Genomic DNA, 20,535 nt, shown 5'->3' with positions numbered 1-20,535 from the left:
AGGATTGAGAATCCCACCACCTATACCTAAATATACACTGAACTGAAATTTGAATAAATTTACCCTTTTAAAATTTAACTCTTCAAAGATAGGGATTATCCTTTTTTAAATATACTAGAGGCCTGGTGCACAAAATTTGTGCATGGGTTGGGAGAATGGGGGAAGAAGAGTTGTGTGTCCCTCAGGCCAGCCTGCACCCTCTCCAATGTCAGACATCCCTCTCACAATCCAGGACTACTGGCTCCCAACTGCTCACCTGCCTGCCTTCCTGATTGCCTCTAACCACTTCTGCCTGCCAACCTGATCACTCCCTAACCACTCCCCTGCCAGGCTGGTTGATTTCTAACTGTTCCCCTGTCAGCCTGATTGCCCATATGTGCCCTCCCCTACAGGCCTGCCCCCCCCCAACTGCCCTCCCCTGCAGGGCTGGTCCCCCCAACTGCTGTCCCCTTGCAGACCTGGGTCCCCCTGAACTGCTCTTCCCTGCAGGCTCAGTCGCCCCCAATTTATCTCCCCTACCAGCCTGGTCACCCCTAACTGCCCTCCCCTGCAGACTGGATCGCCCCCAACTGCCTTCCCTTGCAGGCCTGGTCCCTCCCAACAACCCTCCCCTGCTGGCCATCTTATGGCGGACATCTTGTGTCCACATGGGAGCAGCCATCTTGTGTGTTGGAATGATGATCAATTTGCATATTACCCTTTTATTATATAGTATAGAGGCCTGGTGCACAGGTGGGGGCTGGCTGGTTTGCCCTAAAGGGTGTCTCGGATCAGGGGCAGGGTTCCATTGAGGTGTGGGGCAGCCTGGGCGAGGGGCCTGTGGTGGTTTGCAGGCCGGCCACATCCCCCTGGTGACCCAAGCAGAAGCCCTGGTATCTGGTATTTATTTATCTTCTTTAATTGAATCTTTGTAGCCTTGAGCAGAGGCCAGGGCAGGCCAGCGTGGATGGGAAGCTTGACTTCCTCCATCGTCAGGAGCAACCCAAGCCTCCTGCTTGCTCCAGCTCCATGGCCGCTGCCGTATTTGTTGGTTTAATTTGCATACTCACTCCTGATTGGCTTATGGGCATGGCTTGTGGGTGTGGCAGAGTTATGGTCAGTTTGCATACATCTTAGATAGACAGTGATTGGAAAACTCATTAGACAACAGAGTCAAATATCAACAGTACAATGATTGAAATTTCTTTTGAGAGCCAAATATTTTAAACTTAAACTTCTTCTAACGCTACTTCTTCAAAATAGACTCGCCCAGGCCGTGGTATTTCGTGGAAGAGCCACATTCAGAGGGCCAAAGAGCTGCATGTGGCTTGTTAGCTGCAGTTTGCCAACCACAGAGATAGGATAAGGAATCTGAGACTCATCATGAGTTACTTGCCAGAGGTTCCATAATTTATAAGTTATAGACCTAAGATAGAAATTGAGAGTTGTTTGCTTCTCCAACCCATGGGATGGGGACAAGGAACTAAAATAGTATGCCAAAAGGGGCCACAATAAGCCTATCCAGGTTTAAGCTGGTATAAGAAATCAAGGCTCTATAAATTTGATCACCTTGGACTAGAAAAGAAGGCAAAGAATGTGCTAGTGTGAAAAGTAAAGGGAACAGATGAATATCAGGAGGCAGTGGCCCAGAAAGCAGTCTTTCAGTTGGGCTTAGAGTTTAAGTACTTCCAGAAACAAAACAGAAGTGCACCCTTTTTTGCTTATTTGCTTTTGTAATTACAGTTGGTTAAAAACTTGGGATACCACATAGGAATTTGAGTTTTCCACATCATAACATAAACTGTCTCTGCAATATTGCTTTAGAAAAATAATATTTGCACTAAAATGTCAGCTTTTCCTGGCTCAAAAAGGAGGAAAAAAAGAAAAAAGAAAGAAAAAGAAAAAGAAAACCTCTCTTAGCTGCACAGTATGTGTGGCAAATGTCTGTTAAAATTAATTTTTTAAAAATATATTTTTTTTTGATTTTTTACAGAGAGGAAGAGATAGGGATAGAGAGTTAGAAACATCAATAAGAGAGAAACATCGATAAGCTGCCTCCTGCACACCCCCTACTGGGGATGTGCCCACAACCAAGGTACTTGCCCTTGACCGGAATTGAACCTGGGACCCTTCAGTCCGCAGGGTGATGCTCTATCCACTGAACCAAACCAGTTTTGGGTGTTAAAATTAATTTTTAATAAACTGATGTGAATGTAGTCCCCTTCTTACCCCCGCCACGTGTGAAAAAGCAGCCACACCCCAACAGAATAGGAGGAATAATCTAGAACTATTTCAAGTTTTATCTTTTTTATGTATGAAAATGAAATAAAATAATAATAATATTGAAAAAAATAATTTGTAGGTTTCTGTTTTTTGAGGAGAAGTTAACATTTTTCAGTTTTATTGAGAAATAATTGACATCACTATATAGCTTTTAAGATGTGCGGTATGATGGTTTTATTTACATATGTCATGAAATGATTACTATTATATATCCATCATCTCATGTAGATACAATAACAAGAAAGGTGCTTCTATCCATTTTTGACCATGGGGTATTGAAGTCTCCAATTTTTGCTTCACATATTTTGATGGCCTGCTATTGGCAGCATAAATGTTTATAACTGTTACATCTTCTTGCTGTGTTGAAGTTTTTAATAAACAATGTCCTTCTTTGTTTCTTGTAACCTTTTTTATTTAAAGTCTATTTTGTCTCATTTAAGTATAGCCACTTCTATTTTCTTTTGGTTACCATTTGCATTGAGTATATTTTTCCATTCTTTCACTTTCAACCTGTTTGTGTTTTGGAACTAAAGTGAATCTCTTGTGGATAGGATCATGTTTTTGTTGTTGTTGTTTTATCCATTCTCTGTCTTTTGATTAGAGTTTAATCCATTTACATTTAATATAATTACTAATAAGGAGGTTCTTATTTCTGCCATTTATTGTTTGTTTTCTTTATGTCTTATAGCTATTTTGTCCCTCATTTCTTGCACTCTTGTCTTGGATCTAGTCCTAAATTGATAGCTATTAACTATGTGAACTTGGATATAACACTTGTTAGTGGGTCTGATCTTGGGAAAATCATTTATCCAATTCTTAATTTTCTCATGTGTCAAAAATACAGATAATAATAAACACCTTGGAATAAACAAATAACACAAAAAGGCATCGGTGGTAAATTGCCTGATACTGAAATTCTATTTCCTTTTCTTGGGCAAGGTCAGTTACATCTTTGGCTTTAACTTTCCTAAATCTACAATAATATTAGTAATAACATTTACTATGTACCAGCCACTGTTCTCAGTGTGTTATATGCATATATTAATTTACAAGAACCTTATGAGGTAGACACAACTTGCCTGGTTACTCGGCTAAAAAGTGAGAAGGCCTTGATTTGAATTTCAGCAGTCCAGTTTTTAATCAGACTGTGTTTTTAACCAGAGCCTGTGTTTTTAACCACCACACTATACTGCCTTTCTAAAGGAAGGAGTTATAAACTGTATTGGTTGGTTATTGCCTGTTATGCTGCATAATAAACAATCACAAAATCTCAGAGGCATAGAACAGTATTTGATCACATGTTGAAATATTTGTTAGGCAATTCTGTTGATGTTGGCTTGCTACCTCACATCACTGAGGGTTACTTGCTGCAGGGTGTGGCTGGGACTGGACAGTTTGCTCCTGTTCCAAGTGACTCTCATCCTGCAACAATCAGACTAGTCTAGGAATATTCTCATGGTTCATCGTAGAGACATGCTTGCTACAGGAAATCATGTGACTGACCCTTGAGTCAAAGCAGGAGGATATTATAAAGTCACAAAGACAGTGGGTATAAGAATGTGTCACTTGACACATTGAGGTTGTTTTGTACTTTACCACAAATGCCAAGGCCCAGGGTTCCAAAATTCTTGTATATTAAGGATGAATTCTAAAAGTTGACCTCAAAAATAGCATTTCTGATAATTTAATAGAAAACTCAGAAAACTTTAAAGTGCATACAGACATATACACACACACATGAATTTATAGAAAGTATGCAGAACTTCTTCCAGGAATACTTAAATCAGCCAGTAGTCCAAAGGGAGTAGTGGTGGTGGTGATGATGATAGCTAATGAGCTATCAACCTTTATAAGCTTGCTATATGACAATCCTATTCTCAGCACTTTACATATAGTAACTCAGTAACTCCCTCAATCTTTACAACAACCCTATTAAATAGGTACTATGAATAGTTTCCATTTTACAGATGAAGAAACTGAGAAATTTAGTAATTTTTTATAAGATTTTCACATAAAGTAACTTTCAAAAGTTTCTTATTTTTTATCAAATTATTTCAGACCTCTTTGCCATGTAAGAACTTCTGTAATCTGGCCCTGCCCAATTCAATTCTATGTCATTTCCATTGCTATGAGGTATAACTTTAGACAATTAAAAATCTAGGATTTTGTAGATGGGATGCATACATTGGAGGGAGCTGAACTAGTTGCATTAGAGATTTATTCCAGTTTCAAGAATATGTGATTATGCTGAGACTGGTTTGGTTCAGTGGATAGAGCGTCAGCCTGCGGACTGAAGGGTCCCAGGTTCTATTCCGGTCAAGGGCATGTACCTTGGTTGTGGGCACATCCCCAGTAGAGGGTGTGCAGGAGGCAGCTGATCGATGTTTCTCTCTCATCGATGTTTCTAACTCTATCCCTCTCTCTTCCTCTTTGTAAAAAAAATCAATGAAATGTATTTTTTTTTAAGAAAAAGAATGTGTGATTATGAGTCCTTTTAAGTTTTTCCTCATATGTATGTGCAACTCTAAAAAATTTGCAAGGCTCTTTCATCTGAATAACTAAACTTATTCCTAGAAGAATAAAGTATCTACTAAAGTTATTTTATCCCTCTTTCCTAAAAGTAGACTCCTTTGTTTTGGTTTTCTCACTCTATAATCAGAGATCTCTGCACTGATGTAGAACTGTTTTGAAACTAAAATTGTTTTATTTAGTCACATAATCAGAAATACCAGATGTAAATGTTTCTGAGGTATGATGTGAATGACATTAACATGTCATTTAAAAGGAGTATTTCTAATTCAACTGTGTTCCTGTTTCAGATGTTTGAGAGTTGAGAGGTACATTTACTTGCTTAGTATTTTGAGATGATTGCCTGACTACATTGCTATTATATTCAACAGGTGGGTTTTCAGAAAAGACAAATGAATGGAGCTTAGAAGAGGAGGAACCAGTGAAAAAGGCAGGACCAGTCCAAGTCCTTGTTGTCAAAGACCACCATTCTTTTGAGTTAGATGAAACTGCACTAAATCGAATCCTTCTCTCAGAGGCTGTCAGAGACAAGGAGGTTGTTGCTGTATCTGTGGCTGGAGCATTTAGAAAAGGAAAATCATTCCTAATGGATTTCATGTTAAGATACATGTACAGCCAGGTATGTAAGAATTTTTTTTTTAAGTTTTCTGCTTCCGTGCTGTCACTTTGTGCTTTTATTTAGTAGTGTCTATTATTTCTATTTCTATTATTATGTATCCTAAATATGCACTAGTTTAAAAATGCTATGCTGTAATCATTCCATCTTTGATGCTTTGGGCACCAAATTACATAGGCCCTTTTTGCCTGAAGCTACTACCTAGCTACATTACCCTTAGAACATATCTTATTTTTTACACTTAAAAATAGGTACTACATAGTAATATGATTATAAACTTTACATGTTCTAGGGTTTAAATAACTTATTTAAAAAGGTCAAATAACTTTTGTCATAACATTTTATTATAACCATTTCCCCCCAATTTATTATAATTTTCAAGCATGCAACAAAGTTAAAAGAGTTTTACAGTGAATAGCTGGGTATTCACTAATGAAATTCTACCACTAACATTAATATTCTTGCCTTACCTCATATGTCTCTAGTATTTCCATTCATCACTTCATCTTAATTTACTGATTCATGTCAAAGTAAATTGCTGATGTCAGTATACTTCCCATAAATTTTCTCAATATACATCATTATTATACATTTTAGTATTTATTTATTTCTCTTGTTATAAAATTTACATAGCTACATGCGCAAATCTTGAGTGCAATTGCTTATTTTTTTTGAAAATGTGTATACTTCTATAACCCCAAAGTCTATTTAGTATATCTTGTCTTTACTCCAGAAAGTTCTCTATGATCTCCTCCCACTCATTTCTTACCCCACCCCCAGAGGTAACAGTGTCATAACATTTGCATCAGCAGCATGTCACAGAAATGAGATATTCAGGACCTAGGATAAATAAAAAGCAGAGGGATAAATAAGAGGTTGGAGCTAGGGAGCAGAGGGTTGGGTGTGGAGAGCATACCAGTATTTTTTCTACCTTTTACCCCTAGCAATTCTGATGCAAATACGAATTTTGAGGCAGAATGGACACACTAACCAAGAAATTTGATTCTATGTATTTATACCATAATTATCTATTTTGGATTGATCTTTTCTAGTTGGGTTATTTTTGAACAATTTTGTAACGTTAACATCATATGTCTATTATCAGTTCAAACAAATCAAGAACAAAACTGCTAAAATCTCAGGCTTTGAAAGCAAGAAAAACAACATTCTCTATTTCTATCATACCAATATTAGTGTGTTATAACATAGGTGGTAAAATTGAGTGAACAAAATTAGTATACTTTACATTCTTTGGGATTATACAGTTTTATACATGTTCATTATTTTAACTGTTAAACATTTGAATGAAATGTTCAATAACCCTTGTCATGTTGCTTATGTTAAATAGCATTTTCTCAGATAAAAGCTCAGATTTATTTTCTTTTTGTCTTTCTGTAGCTACTACTAGATACCTTTCCTTTTGCTATTATTCATTTCCTCCTTCCCCAATACCAAAGCATTTGTGTATATCCTGATATACTATATTCTTTCATATCTTTATATCTTTGTTTCTGGAATGCTCTCCCCAAGTTTGCTCACCTGGAAAATTCCTAAACATCCTTCAGTGTTTAGCTCAAACATCACCTCTCATTTGAAGTCTTACATAACCAAGAGTTAATTATTTCTTTTTTATGTTTCCATTTATGCCTAATATATACTCCCATTTTAACTGGCATATATAATATAATATTAATTAGTTAGCATGTCTATCCCCTGTTAAGTTATGAGCTTCCATTGGTCTGGAATATCTTTGTGTCCCCAGGACCTAGCATAACATATGGCAGATGATTGCTTCCTCTGTAATTAATTTTTGGATTAATTAGTAAAGTAATTGTGTCAGTACAGTAGATGAGCATATGTTGTTTCCTTTTGGCTAGAATTAGAAAGAGAATGCAAATCTTAATGGATGAGTAGAAAATACTATGATATACTACACATCTGGTTCCCTATCAGAGACTTTCTTAATTTTATAGGAATCAGTTGATTGGGTTGGAGATTACAATGAACCATTGACTGGTTTTTCATGGAGAGGTGGGTCTGAACGAGAGACTACAGGAATCCAGATATGGAGTGAAGTCTTCCTTATCAATAAACCTGATGGCAAAAAGGTATGATGTGAACTTCTTAAAAAAAATAGATTTTTCACTTGCAACAGTTATCACTTTTCAGGACCCTCAAAAGTTCTATTTTGAAAACTAATTTTTGGCCATTTGACATGATATTTTAAAGGGAAGTCGGTAGCATTCTATTGCATATTTCCTATTTTCCTTTCTAGGAGTCACGATAAGCAAAATTATAGAAACAATGGAACAGCAGATCAGCTAACATCTAAACTTTGTTTCAATGATGTTTCTGTTAGGGTGGTTTACGAGTGAAAGTTAATCATTATAGTATTCAGCAACTAATTACACTTTTATTTTCTGTGGCATTCATGGCACGCGTAAAAATATTCATTATTAATGACTTATTTTAGTTTTCATGATGTTAACTTTTGTTAACCCTAAAACTAGTCTACATGTTCTATAAAATGTCAATAATGTTCTCTACTTGCCTATAGGTTGCAGTGCTATTGATGGATACTCAGGGAACTTTTGATAGTCAGTCAACTTTGAGAGACTCTGCCACAGTATTTGCCCTTAGCACAATGATCAGCTCTATACAGGTATGGAATGAAATAAATCCATATTTATGGATGTTTCTTTCACTAAAAATATGAATATATATATTTCTACATATGTGTGCTAGTGAGACAAGCAACAGAAATGGTAAATCATGTATATTATTTGACTTAATTAGCATACCAGTTCTAATTATTTCTGTAACAGTAGAATTGTTTTGATTATTTTCATCTAATTTCTGATAAGTTTTCAAATTGCCTACTTTAGTCAGAAAAGATGATAGTATCTTACCAGAGGCCTGATGCACGGAGATTCGTGCAAGAGTGGGCCTTCCTTCCCTGCTGCCAGCACCGCCTTCGCTCGAGCTGGGAGCCGCCTTTCCGCCTTCCCACGCTGCCCAGAGGCCCCGAGAGGCTGGGGCGGTGCGTCAATTTGCATCTTTCTCTTTTATTAGTACAGATTGATAAATTTTTTTTCTGTTTAGAGCATGTAATAAACTCAATAATATTAAATCTTAGTTAAGTTATATTAATTGAAATAAGATTTATAAATGCAAAATTTCATTTTATGTAGCTAGTAGAAACATTTCCAAATGTAAAAACCATGTATATGTGCTCATAGCTTTTTAAAACATATTATTATACACTTAGGAAAGTAGCTGTCTTCTTGTAAAAATTTTAATCTTTTTTCTTTCTCTGCCTTTTCTTAAAGTATTGTCTGTGAGGTTATTGTAGGCTTTATAAGTTGTCCTAAATTACTTGGAGAATTTTACTATGGTAATAGAACACATAGCATAAAACATTTTTAAGCCAAATTAAAATTATTTTCTATTTATTGTAAAGAGCAAAATCTGATAGTAGATAAGAAATATACAGTTTTTAAAAAAGGTAAGATAGTTTTAAAAGTTAGGGAAGACAAAGTGGTTAGGATGAGTAAGTGAAGGCTAAAATTATAAGCAAGTAGAGAAAATGGAGCGAGTGAACTGGCAATAAAGGCTCGGTATATGGGTAGGACAACCGTGAGAGGGTTAATATAATAGAAATAGAAGGAAGGCTGAAATAATTTTTATAAAGGACTTTAAGATAAAAAGCCATGATTATAACTTATAGTTGACTAGTTCTTAAAATTATACTTCTTAAATGAATAACCCTTTAAAATACCAACTTACCTAATTTCTTCATAATTGACAGTATAACCCATTTACACAAGCCAATTAAAACAAGATTGATTCTGCCTTTGTAATGTTTATTATTCACTATGTATATTTTACCTGAAGACATTAAATATTTTCACTGAAAATGTAAGTCCTTTTAGTAATGACTATTTATTACTATCTGAGAAATGATCTATTTAAAAATATATTATCTGTAACAATACATAAAGATGTACACATCCTTAAGTTTCCTTTGACGTTCCTGATATTTATCCTCCTCAAAAAATGTAACTTTGATACAGTGATCTGTTCATGAAGTAATAATTCATACGTTTATGGGTGTGGACATAATATTCAGAACCTAACTTCCATATGATGAAACTTTTTGTAGAGATAACTCAGATAACCAGTTTTGAAGAAATCAACATAAAATTTTAAGAAAACTTTATGGGTTATTCAGATTTAGATGGCCATCCTATGTAATAAAGAAGAAATATGCTAATTGACTGTCATGCCCTCACAAAGGTGGCAGCACCCACAGCCGATAAGGAGGGAATATGCTAATTGACTGCCATGCCCTCAAAAATGGCAGTGCCCACAGCCACAAGATGGTGGTGCCCAGTCCCCTCAGCCCTGGGGGGGCAGCAGATGTGCAGCACGGCTGAGCCCACTCCTGGTGGGTCCACCTGCTCTGCACACCTGCCTCCTGAATCCCCCAGTCCCCTCAGCTCCCCAGCCGCCCAGGGCCAGCCCAAGGCATAAGCAAGCCGCCGATGGTGGCTGGCCAAATGCCCAGGGCCAGTCTGAGGTGCAGGCAACCTTGGATGGCAGCTGCCCAGCTGCCCAGGGCTGGCCAGAGGCATGGGCAAGCCTCGTATGGTGGCTGCCCAGTCGCCCAGGGGCACCTAACACTCAGGTAACCTAGACTTGGGCTGCCGGCAGTGGCAGCAGCAGAGGTGTGATGGGGGCGTCACCTTCTGCCAGGTCGCCTCCCTTCCCTGAGGGCCCCCTGATTGTGAGAGGGGGCATGCCAGGCTGAGGGACCTCCTCCTCAGGTGCATGAATTTTAATGCACCAGGCCTCTAGTTATTTATAGGGAGTGTTTTATTGGCTAGTTGTTGAGTTCATAAAGTATTTTTCATATTCTGCCTCCAGACATGTGACTAATGCATTTCTAGAACAATTTTATGATAATTGAACATTGTTTTTTGTTTCTCAAGCTTCTTATATAATACTCCTCAGTTATGATCTTATAAATATCATTATATAAGAATGTATGTTAGAGTTGTTCACATTTATGATAACTGGTATTTAGAAAAAATAGAGAATGACAAAGTAATGCTTAGGATGATGCTAATTATTTCCTCATTTTAACTTTATTTCTTAATCAAGGTATATAACTTATCCCAAAATGTCCAGGAGGATGATCTTCAGCACCTCCAGGTAACAATATTTATAATCTTTTTTGATATCTCATAATCTTTTAAGCATGCATAGTGGAACTTCAGGAGAATTTAGAAACATAACCAAATGGAGATTGTCCTCGTTCCAGGTTTCCTGTTCCCCCTTGTATGGTTATATTCTGTCTAACTCAGTTTCCAAATGCCTTTGTTTCTGTAAAATTACTTGCTATTGACCTGCATGTGAAACTATGTGGCAAGTTGGAATGGAAAAATGATCTTTGGCTTTTAAAATGACCCAAAATATGAAGTAGAAGTCTTAAGATCAAGGATTTAATATTTGCCAGTGTGATTCCAGTTGTATGCCCATTTGTCCCTTCTGTGGACCACTTTATACCTAAGAACTCTGAGGGGCTTACCTGATGATAACTCATAGAATTCTATTTTAGATCTGAATGAGACCTCAGTGATTCCATAGTGTAATGGTTAGCACTCTGGACTCTGAATGAGACCTCAGTGACACCCAATTTATACTTCATATTTTATACATGAGGAAAGTTTGGCTGAAATAAAGAAATGACTTGCCTAAATTCTTGTGGCTAATTAGTGGTGGAGTGGGAGTAAAAATATGATTATCTGACTGGGCTTAGTGTCTCTTCTCCAAGCACCATTTAAATCTCAAGTAAAAGATTAGCTATTCTTAAAGATACTTCACATCTCTGTAACACCCTGCTCCCTTTCAATTCATGTTATATTGGTTACATAGGAAAGCCTATTGTTTCTCTGATAGTTGTCCTCTGTGTATTTTGTAGAAAATTTTGCTTTCAGTATATTAATTAATTTTTGCAATGAGAACCATTTACAAATTTAACAGAAAACAAAGGATGATGAAGCAGGGTGATCTCTAATGTCAGAAAAATCATTTTGAATTTACAACCAGTATTACTCCCAAATATATTTATTTTCTTCTTTTTAAATTAGTTTTATTTATTATTTATAAATTTTTTTATTGATCTTAGAGAGAGGAAGAGAGGGAGGGAGAGAAAGAGAGATAGAGGAAACATCAATGTATGAGAGAAACATCAATACATTGCCTCCCATGCATGGAAACCTGGGTCATGTGCCCTGACCAGGAATCCAACCTGCCACCATTTGGTGTAGGGGACATTCCAACCAAGCCACACTAGCCCTGTATATTTCCTGTAAATCTCACTGACCTTTATGACAAATAGGCCATATGCTGAGTAAGTGTTAAATTTGTTGTTGCTCCCTTTTTTTATTTCAATTTGTGTTTTTATTTGATTTGGTTTGTGTTATATATTTCTTATACAGTAATAAATATAATAACTTCTTTAAGCATGTACTGTTCAGTACCAGTTTTAGGGATTTCTTAAAGAAGGACTGATTTTGGATTTTTATATTGAGTAAATTGTCTTTTTTGAGATCACTTAAAAATTTTCCTATAAGTGACAATATCTCAGTCTTCCTCAAAAAAGATTGTGTATTCAATTTATGTTAGTAGATAATTCTAATGAGAGTGTTTAATCCCTGACCAATTGCCTTTTACTTTTTAAAATATGTTTTTATTGATCTCAGAGAGGAAGGGAGAGGTAGAGAGAGACAGAAACATCAGTGATGAGAGAAAATCATTGATTGGCTGCCTTTTGCACGCCCCTACTGAGGATTGAGCCCGTAACCTGGGCATGTGCCCTTGACTGGAATCGAACCTGGGACTCTTCAGTCCCCAGGCTGACATTCTATCCACTGAGCCAAACCAGCGTGGGCCAGTTGCTTTGTAAATATGATACTCCAGACTTTCATTTAACTACTCTAATCAAATATCTAATAATTATCCTTTGCTTCCTATATTCCCATAGCCCCCATGAAGAGGGGAAAGGATAGTAATCCTCTGTGTCAGCTTTCTTCCCCAGCTCCGAAAAGTCACTGGGGCTTGTTAATCTTGTATATCTAGTGGCATTTCCTGTGCACACATGGGAAAACTCTTATCAGACGTGCAATCACAGTCACTCCTTTAGGTCGTGATCTCCAAAATCTTCCATTTCTGACAACATAAAAACTGGTATGGTGCCTCTCAATTGGGCACAGTAAAAAATATTAGTCAGCAGTATACTTGATGTTTTGATTTTTAAGCCAAATACCTATATGACTTTGTAATAATCCAGGCCATTGTGTGTCCTCAGGCAAGAAGCGCGCACACACACACACACATATATGTACATATATGTATGTGTGTGTGTATAAATATATATTGATAGATAGATAGATAGAGATATGTGTGTGTGTATAAATATATATAGATAGATAGATAGATAGATAGAGATATTTGTGTGTGTGTGTGTGTGTGTATGTATATAAACAATTTATTGCAAATTCTATTTTGAAAGGTCATTTAACATGTCTTTCCCCATTGTTCCTACAAAAAACTGTCCTATATCTATAATAATAAAAAGTGTAATATGCTAATTAGACTGGACGTCCTTCAAGACGGATGAAGCTGGGGCTGCGAGGGAGGCCTGGGTCCCGGGTGCCTGAGGGAAACCGGTACCAACCAGCCGGGGAAGGAAGGCTACTCTGGCACAAGTTTTGTGCATTGGGCCTCTAGTTCTAGTTATAAAAGATGTTAGCTTTAAAATGGAAACTTTATTTTTAAAATATCAAATTACTGTACTGTTTTATCTAATACTTAGTTCCTTAAAATGATTATTGTAGCCCTAACCAGTTTGGCTCAGTGGATAGAGTGTTGGCCTGCAGACTGAAGGGTCCCAGGTTCTATTCAGTTCAGGAACATGTCCTGTTTCAAAACTGCGAAGATTAAAAGGGCATGTATCTTGGTAGTGGGCACATCCCCAGTTGGGAGGTGCAGGAAGCAGCTGATTGATGTTTCTCTCTCATCAATGTTTCTAACTCTCTATTCCTCTCTGTAAAAAAAAAAAAAAAAAAAAAAAAAAAAAAAAAATCAATAAAATATATATATTTTTAAAAGATTATTGTAATTTTAAGATTGGGGAAAAATATGAATGGAAGAAAGCCCAAAAGTAAAACTTTGCAGATACTGAAGTTTTCTTTGTGCATATGTGTTTGTATGTGTGTCTTTGTATGTGTGTGTGATTTTCCTTCTAGCTTTTCACTGAGTATGGCAGACTGGCAATGGAGGAAACATTCCTAAAGCCATTTCAGGTAAGTTGGGGTTAACTGATGATAAATTCCTATTAAAATTTAGCAGGTATTTTAATTAATTGTGAGGGTCTTTTTCTCTGTTTTAAAATTTCACTTCAGAAGCACTTTCGAATACCTACTTAATGCTATTTGATGCAAGAAGATAGCAATGTGGAAATAAAAATTTAACAAACTGTTTTTTTTAAAAGGGGAGGAAAAAATAAAAGAATGAATAGGTATTTTGATTCCTGCAAAAATATCAGCTTTTCTCCAACCCTAGAGATGTCATAAAAAAATAAACATCTATGGAGTGAAAAGGTTGCCTCTTTACAGTATTAAGGCATTTTTAATATAGCTAAAAAATGACTATAACTAAATTAATAGCATATTGTTCAAGAATACATATACTTATGTGTTAAAACCATATTGAAAGCAAAATTTAGGGTAGTGGTTATCACTGGAGAGGAAAAATAGGGATACATCAGGGAGGGATACACAGGAAGCTTCACTGTTATTGAAATGTTCAATTACTTCAGTGGGTTTGTGGATTCACAGGTTCATTTTACTAATGTGCAAAATAATATATATATATAAGTTATTTTTTAGGTGTTGTATTATAAAAATTTTAAATCTTAAAAAGTCAATAATATGTCTCAAAACAGCAATTACCAACTAGCAAATGTAAGTTATTTTGTATGTGTGCAGTTGGTTAACACATTTTTGGAGGATGTCAGTTCTCATTGATAATCAGATAAAAATTAAAATAATGAGATACCACTTTATACTCTTTAAATAGGCAAAAAGTGTAACATATTATAGCTACAGTTTGGATAAATGAGAAAGCCAGGACTTATTGGTGAAAGTCAGATTGGAGCAACCGTTCTGTGGAGCAGGAGAAATGTGTAAGGATATTGACTGGAGCATTGATAGAGTAGTGGCAGTTGGAAGTTGGAGGCAATTTAGTGTCCATCACTAGAAGAATGAGTACATAAGAGCATACTCTGGGATATTTTGCAACATCCAAAGAGAGTGAACCAGAAATATAAGGAGTAACACGAATAATAGAGTGTTTAAATTCATACTGAATTAAGCAGAAATTTTTTTTAGATCTATAACATACTATTTATGATTATTTAAAACACTAAATAAACAAAATATACATATTAGAATTAAGAACAGAAAATTGAGTGATGGGGAATGGGGGTCTTGGGAAAATATGATAAAGAAAAAGGGGCCTTAGCATGGAGAGGTGATGGTATTCTGAGTGAAAGAGTATGAATCCCCCAGGGTCTGGGGAAGCAGGTGTGATAAGGTAGAATAAAACCAGTTGCTGCTTACAATCTTCTGTATGGTTTACAGTACCTAATAGATTCTGTTGTCTTTTTAAAAAGTATTTGTCAGGCTGATAGTTGAAGTGTTGTATGGTAATTAGGATATTTGCTTTGATTTTTGTCTTCTCTGAATTTGTTATTCTCCAGACCCATTGGTATAGACTGGGAAAGTGCATGGTAAATTCTGGAAAAGAATGTTAAATCTTATCAGCAGGCATCATTGCTGCTTACACTTGGCCAGGTATACTAAAGTAAAAGAGACCAAGCAACGCTCAGGAGGATGGATGGATGGATGGATGGATGGATGGATAGATAGATAGATAGATAGATAAAGTCTATCTGCTTTTGGTTAAAAATACTTGTTGGTAAACTGTTGGCATTATGAAATGTCAATAAGAAAAGTTATAACTAAATGAGTCAACTAACTCCTAAACATGTTTGGATGTATAAATTCAAGTATCTGAAATTAAATTGAGAAAATCTTTAAGTAGCAAACATGGCTTCCAACACTACTTAATAATATTTAAGATTAAAACAACCAAATTCAAACCAAAAATACTATAAATTTATGAAATTAAAAGATAAGATGCAAATATATTAAATCTCAGAACATGTAAGATAGCAGCAAAATAATCCACATTTAAATTAGCATGGAGAAAAAAAATCCAAAATAAAATAATTTTGAAATAAAAGTTCAAATAAGTGCAAGCTTTCTTAGCAGAGCACTTCTGTCCTCTTCCTCACTCCAGAAAATTCAGTTTTTTCTATTGTGAATTAGTGTCACCTCTATTACCCACATAAAACATGTATTGATATATCCTACATATTTATAATATTAATAGCTATATAATGTATTTTCATATTAGTATGCCATAATTTGTAAAGTCATTTACCAATTGTTGAGCATTTGTTTTGTTTTTTTCACTGTTACTCATAGTAGTGCTATAACACTGATTATTGAATAATTTCCCAAATTATTAGTCTCCAAAGGGAAGTTAACAAAGGTTATGTTTTTCATCAATGTTGAAAAATGCTGGCTTTTGAAATAAGGGCCAAGATTCATAGAATTCCATACACAAAAAATGTAAAGCATACAAATTATCTAGGGAGAGTGTAGGGTCAATGGGTGTGTTTTTATTATCTGGCTCATACCAGTTCACAAGAGTTAACTAGTAAATATTCAGGAATTATGTAAGCCAATTATGAAACAGTTAGTAGCTTGAAATCAGCCATAGTGTGCATACATAAATTGTCGAATGTTAGAAATCAAGTCCTTTTGCTGTTGTTGGAGAGGTAGTTTACTAGCACATCATTGGATGGGAGCAATAGGTAAGGAAATAGGGAAATTGACACTGTAGAGATAGATAAATAGAATATAGATTGTTGATTTGAAGAAATAAGACTTCATATTTGATCCTATTCTACACATGGTCCTCATTATGTCGACTTGGGAAGGTGTCCAGTGAAAAAGACCAAGAAATGAAACTAAAATCACCCAAGAAAAATGCAAAATATAGCCAAATCCACATATTTGGTTTCATTTATCCTGGTTCATGAACTTCTGTTTTGTTGCTTCATAGCTAACTTCTATTTTCAAAACACATGTTTTAGGTGTAATAGTTCTGAATACAAGTTGTTATATTTTATTTTGACAAAAACTTTTGACAGAAATTGGCATATAATTAAAGATAGTGGACATATGTACTTTTAAATTCTCCTCTCCATAAGAATATCTTTTTCCCCACAAGAATCCACAAATCAAAACAAGAAGAGAGAGAGAAGAGAGGCTCTACCTTAGTGAAACAAGAAATATCCATAAGGCAAACTAAGAAGCATTCATTTTTAAGGAAAGAAGATGTGAGCCAAAAATTTTATATCCAGCAAAATTAACTTTCAAGTATAAATGGCACAAACTGTTATCAACATATAAGAATGCAAAAAATAGTGTTCCCATGAGCCCTTGATGAGAATTCTACCAAAGAATGCACTTCAGATAAGCAAAGATGACATAACTTTGATCAAGTCAGAGATAATCATAGACTATGTGCCTCCTGATAAAAGGACACTCTGCTTCCTATAGTCTTGCCAAAGAAATAAAACCTGTGTCAGACCAAGCCTCTGTCTCTAGCTGCCAATTTGCAGGAAACCCAGAGGACAAAGGAACATGCTGAACTGCTTCATGAATATGCAATCAGCAAGGTCCCAGTTATGGGAAATGCCACAGGTCAAATTCCTTGGTTCTTCAACAGATGAACTGTAAAGGGGAAAATGGGTGGAAGAGGAACCTGGAGATTAAATGAGAATTAAAAGACATAATTTTAATGGGTGAGTCTGAAAGATTCAGTTAGAAACTCAGAAAATATAAATTTTGTTTAAAACAATGAATTTAGAGAGAGGAAGAGTAAGAGAGAAACATTGATGCGAGGGAAAACATTGATTTGGTTTACCTTCCATATGCTGAGTGTGCCCTGGCTGGGAATTGAACTGGCCACCTTTTAGTACAAGACAATGCTCTAACCAATTGACCATACTGGCCATTGCAGAAAATGTATTTTTAGAAGGATCATTTAAAGATAGCTAATTTAATAAAATTATGATTTTTTTTCTTTTCTACCTGTATTTTTTTCAGAAACAAAAATTGAAATATCTCTTAATCTAATTTATAATAAGCATATTTTAATCAGTCCTTAGATCATAAACTACATATTTATACTTAACTTTGAGGAGCAGTGCAGCAGGGATTTTGAAGACCCAAGTTTACTGCTAATTCTTTCATCTTTGGCTGTGTGAATTTGGGCAAGTTACTTAATGTCAGATGAGGGTGGAGATGATTTTTAATATATCTCTTTTGAAAAGAATGATAAAGTATAACCTATCTCTTAGGGCTATTATAGAAATATATGAAATATCATGTGTACAATTCCTGGTATTGAAGCTGGCATATCACAGGCACTTTATAAATGAAAGCTAATATTACATTGGTTTCAATAGGTATGAAGTGGAGCCCAAGAATTCTGTATTTTAAAAAAGCCTCCCACGCTGAAACTGGTTTGGCTCAGTTGGATAGAGCGTGGGCCTGCGGACTGAAAGGTCCCAGGTTCAATTCCGGTCAAGGGCATGTACCTTTGTTGTGGGCACATCCCCAGTAGGTGGTGTGCAAGAGGCAGCTGATCGATGATTCTCTCTCATCGATGTTTCTAACTTTCTATCTCTCTCTCTTCCTCTCTGTAAAAAATCAATTAAATAAATAGTTTATTTTTTTTTAAAAGCCTCCTAAATTATTTTAATGATTGTTCTAATTTGGGAAACATAGTCACTGATAAATCCTTCTGAATGTGAACAAATATTTAACTTGAAGGATGATTATCAATGATTTTCTTAGAATAGTGGAAAAACTGGAAAATATCTAGGAGAAGGGCAAAATAAATTATGGTCTATCCATGCACTGAAATACCATATTGCTATTAAAATCAAAATCAAATAGCTAACAGAGCATTAACTAGATAACTAGGTAATGTACAAAACATTACAAATAAAAATTGTGAAGCTGAAACATTTCTAAACTATCAATAAAATAATGTTTTATAATAAGAAATTGGCTTCATTAGAAGAAAGACTGAATTAGCTTTCTAACAAAAATATTTCAAAATCTTCATATGAAGAAGTGATAAAATCATTTGCAGCCAAAAACTGTAGATGGAAAAATATATTAAAAGGAATGTTATCAATAGTTATTTTGCTGGGATGTGTGTGTGTCTGTCTATGTGTGTGTAAGAGAGAGAGTTGTTAGCTTTTTGGAATTAGTAATTTATTTTTCTCATTCTAAATAAATACTCACTTTTAAGCCCAATTTTGTATTCTTTTTCTTATTGAGCCTTCCCCCTACAGTTTGTGTAAGATTCAGGCCCCACAAAACCCAGATTACCACCCCTTTTTATACCCATAACGAGAACCCCTATAGAAGAGAGTGGGACACATGTAACAGAGAAAAAATATCTAGAGAGTAATAGACAAAACGTTCTTCAAATAAAACTTGAATCTTCATAAGAAGCTATTTGAAAACCACCAAGCTAAATGTATCCCACCAAGAAATGAGTCAGAGATGCCCTCAAATTGGCTCTCAAATTGGCACTATGTAACTAATCAATTTTGGGGCAGCTTTTGGTTTACATTTAGTGGAAATAGATAGAATGATCTAATAGAGGAGAGACTGCTCAGAGACTGTCAAATATTTTATGTTTGCTTTAATTCCACAATGTGGTAAAGAATATTTGAATAGTATTCTTTAATTGGTTTCAATTAAAAAGCAGTGGGAGGCAACTTGGAATATTTTTATCAATCCTTTCTTCAAATTATTTCGTAGAGTCTGATATTTCTTGTTCGAGACTGGAGTTTCCCATACGAATTTTCCTATGGATCTGATGGTGGCTCCAAATTCCTGGAAAAACGCCTCAAGGTTTGTTAGATATTTAGGTGCATGAAATTTCACCATTAGTAATCTAGAATTATTTTTGTTGAATGATTTGCTGAATACTTAGTAGCCAGAATCTCATTTGGCCCTCAGAGTATCTCTATGAATAAACTAAAACAGATACTTAATGAAATACTTTCAGAATTACAATTTTCAAATATTTTCAATAATTACGATACAGATTTATTTTGTAGGTATCTATAAAAAATGATTTATTTGAAAAAAAAACAAAGCTTTTAATTTGAAGAATTAACTTAGTTCAAGACCAACAGTGCAAATATCTGGGTTCATGTTTTAGCAGAGGTTTAAAAATCAATTTAACAAAAATATCTAATTTTGAAATCCCCAATCTTATAACATTTTGCTAGTAGTTCACAGAAAGTAAAATTAGAAGACTTTTCATTTTTTATGCCATGATAGTTTAATATTGACTGACTTACCTTGAACAGATAGCACACAAAAAGACCTACTGAGAAGTCTGGAAAAAAAAATTTAAAAATATTTCCTTTATAGAAATTGGAATTTATGAGCTTACCTTTTTAGGTTTATAATTACTTTTAGGGTAATTCATACTATTAACTGTCAAATACATGTACAAAGAGTGCAACTTAGATTATACACACCTATGTATTCAGATGCTTTCCTAGAATTTGAATGTATACCTACCAGGTGACAAGAAGCTGTTTTGAGTATCTCCTGAAAAGAAGGGAGGAATATTTTATGATCTATTCATGTCTTCTGTGAGTACTTTGAATAAATATAGGAATTTGTAGGAACTAGCTAGAGTAGGGGTGTCGAACTCAATCAGAGAAGGGGCCAAAATCTAAAATCCAGCCTAAATCGCTGGCCGAATGGTTTACTGAACAGTCATAAACTGTCATTGTGATGGAAACGCAGCGGAGTGCAGTGATGACAGCGCGGTGCGGGCCACATTGCAAGGCCTGGCGGGACGGATTTGGCCCGCGGGCCTTGTGTTTG

The 20,535-nt window shown here is 35.4% G+C and overlaps 1 protein-coding gene across 4 annotated transcripts in view; it reads left to right on the top strand.

Moving 5' to 3' along the window:
• Positions 1-20,535, top strand: part of ATL1 (atlastin GTPase 1) — a 53,083-nt gene that overhangs the window by 16,559 nt on the left and 15,989 nt on the right. For all 4 annotated transcript variants that reach the window (XM_036437220.2, XM_045580948.1, XM_036437210.2 and 1 more), the window contains 6 exons: positions 5,163-5,410; positions 7,381-7,515; positions 7,965-8,069; positions 10,571-10,621; positions 13,720-13,776; positions 19,450-19,542. In XM_036437220.2, the coding sequence (XP_036293113.1) occupies positions 5,163-5,410; positions 7,381-7,515; positions 7,965-8,069; positions 10,571-10,621; positions 13,720-13,776; positions 19,450-19,542 (689 nt within the window). The remainder of the gene's footprint in view (positions 1-5,162; positions 5,411-7,380; positions 7,516-7,964; positions 8,070-10,570; positions 10,622-13,719; positions 13,777-19,449; positions 19,543-20,535) is intronic.

This window comes from Pipistrellus kuhlii, unplaced genomic scaffold (genome assembly GCF_014108245.1).
Source record: "Pipistrellus kuhlii isolate mPipKuh1 unplaced genomic scaffold, mPipKuh1.p scaffold_m20_p_1, whole genome shotgun sequence".
NCBI lineage: Eukaryota > Metazoa > Chordata > Mammalia > Chiroptera > Vespertilionidae > Pipistrellus > Pipistrellus kuhlii.
Note: the sequence above shows the minus strand (reverse complement) of the source record. Positions and strands in the feature narration are given on the sequence as shown.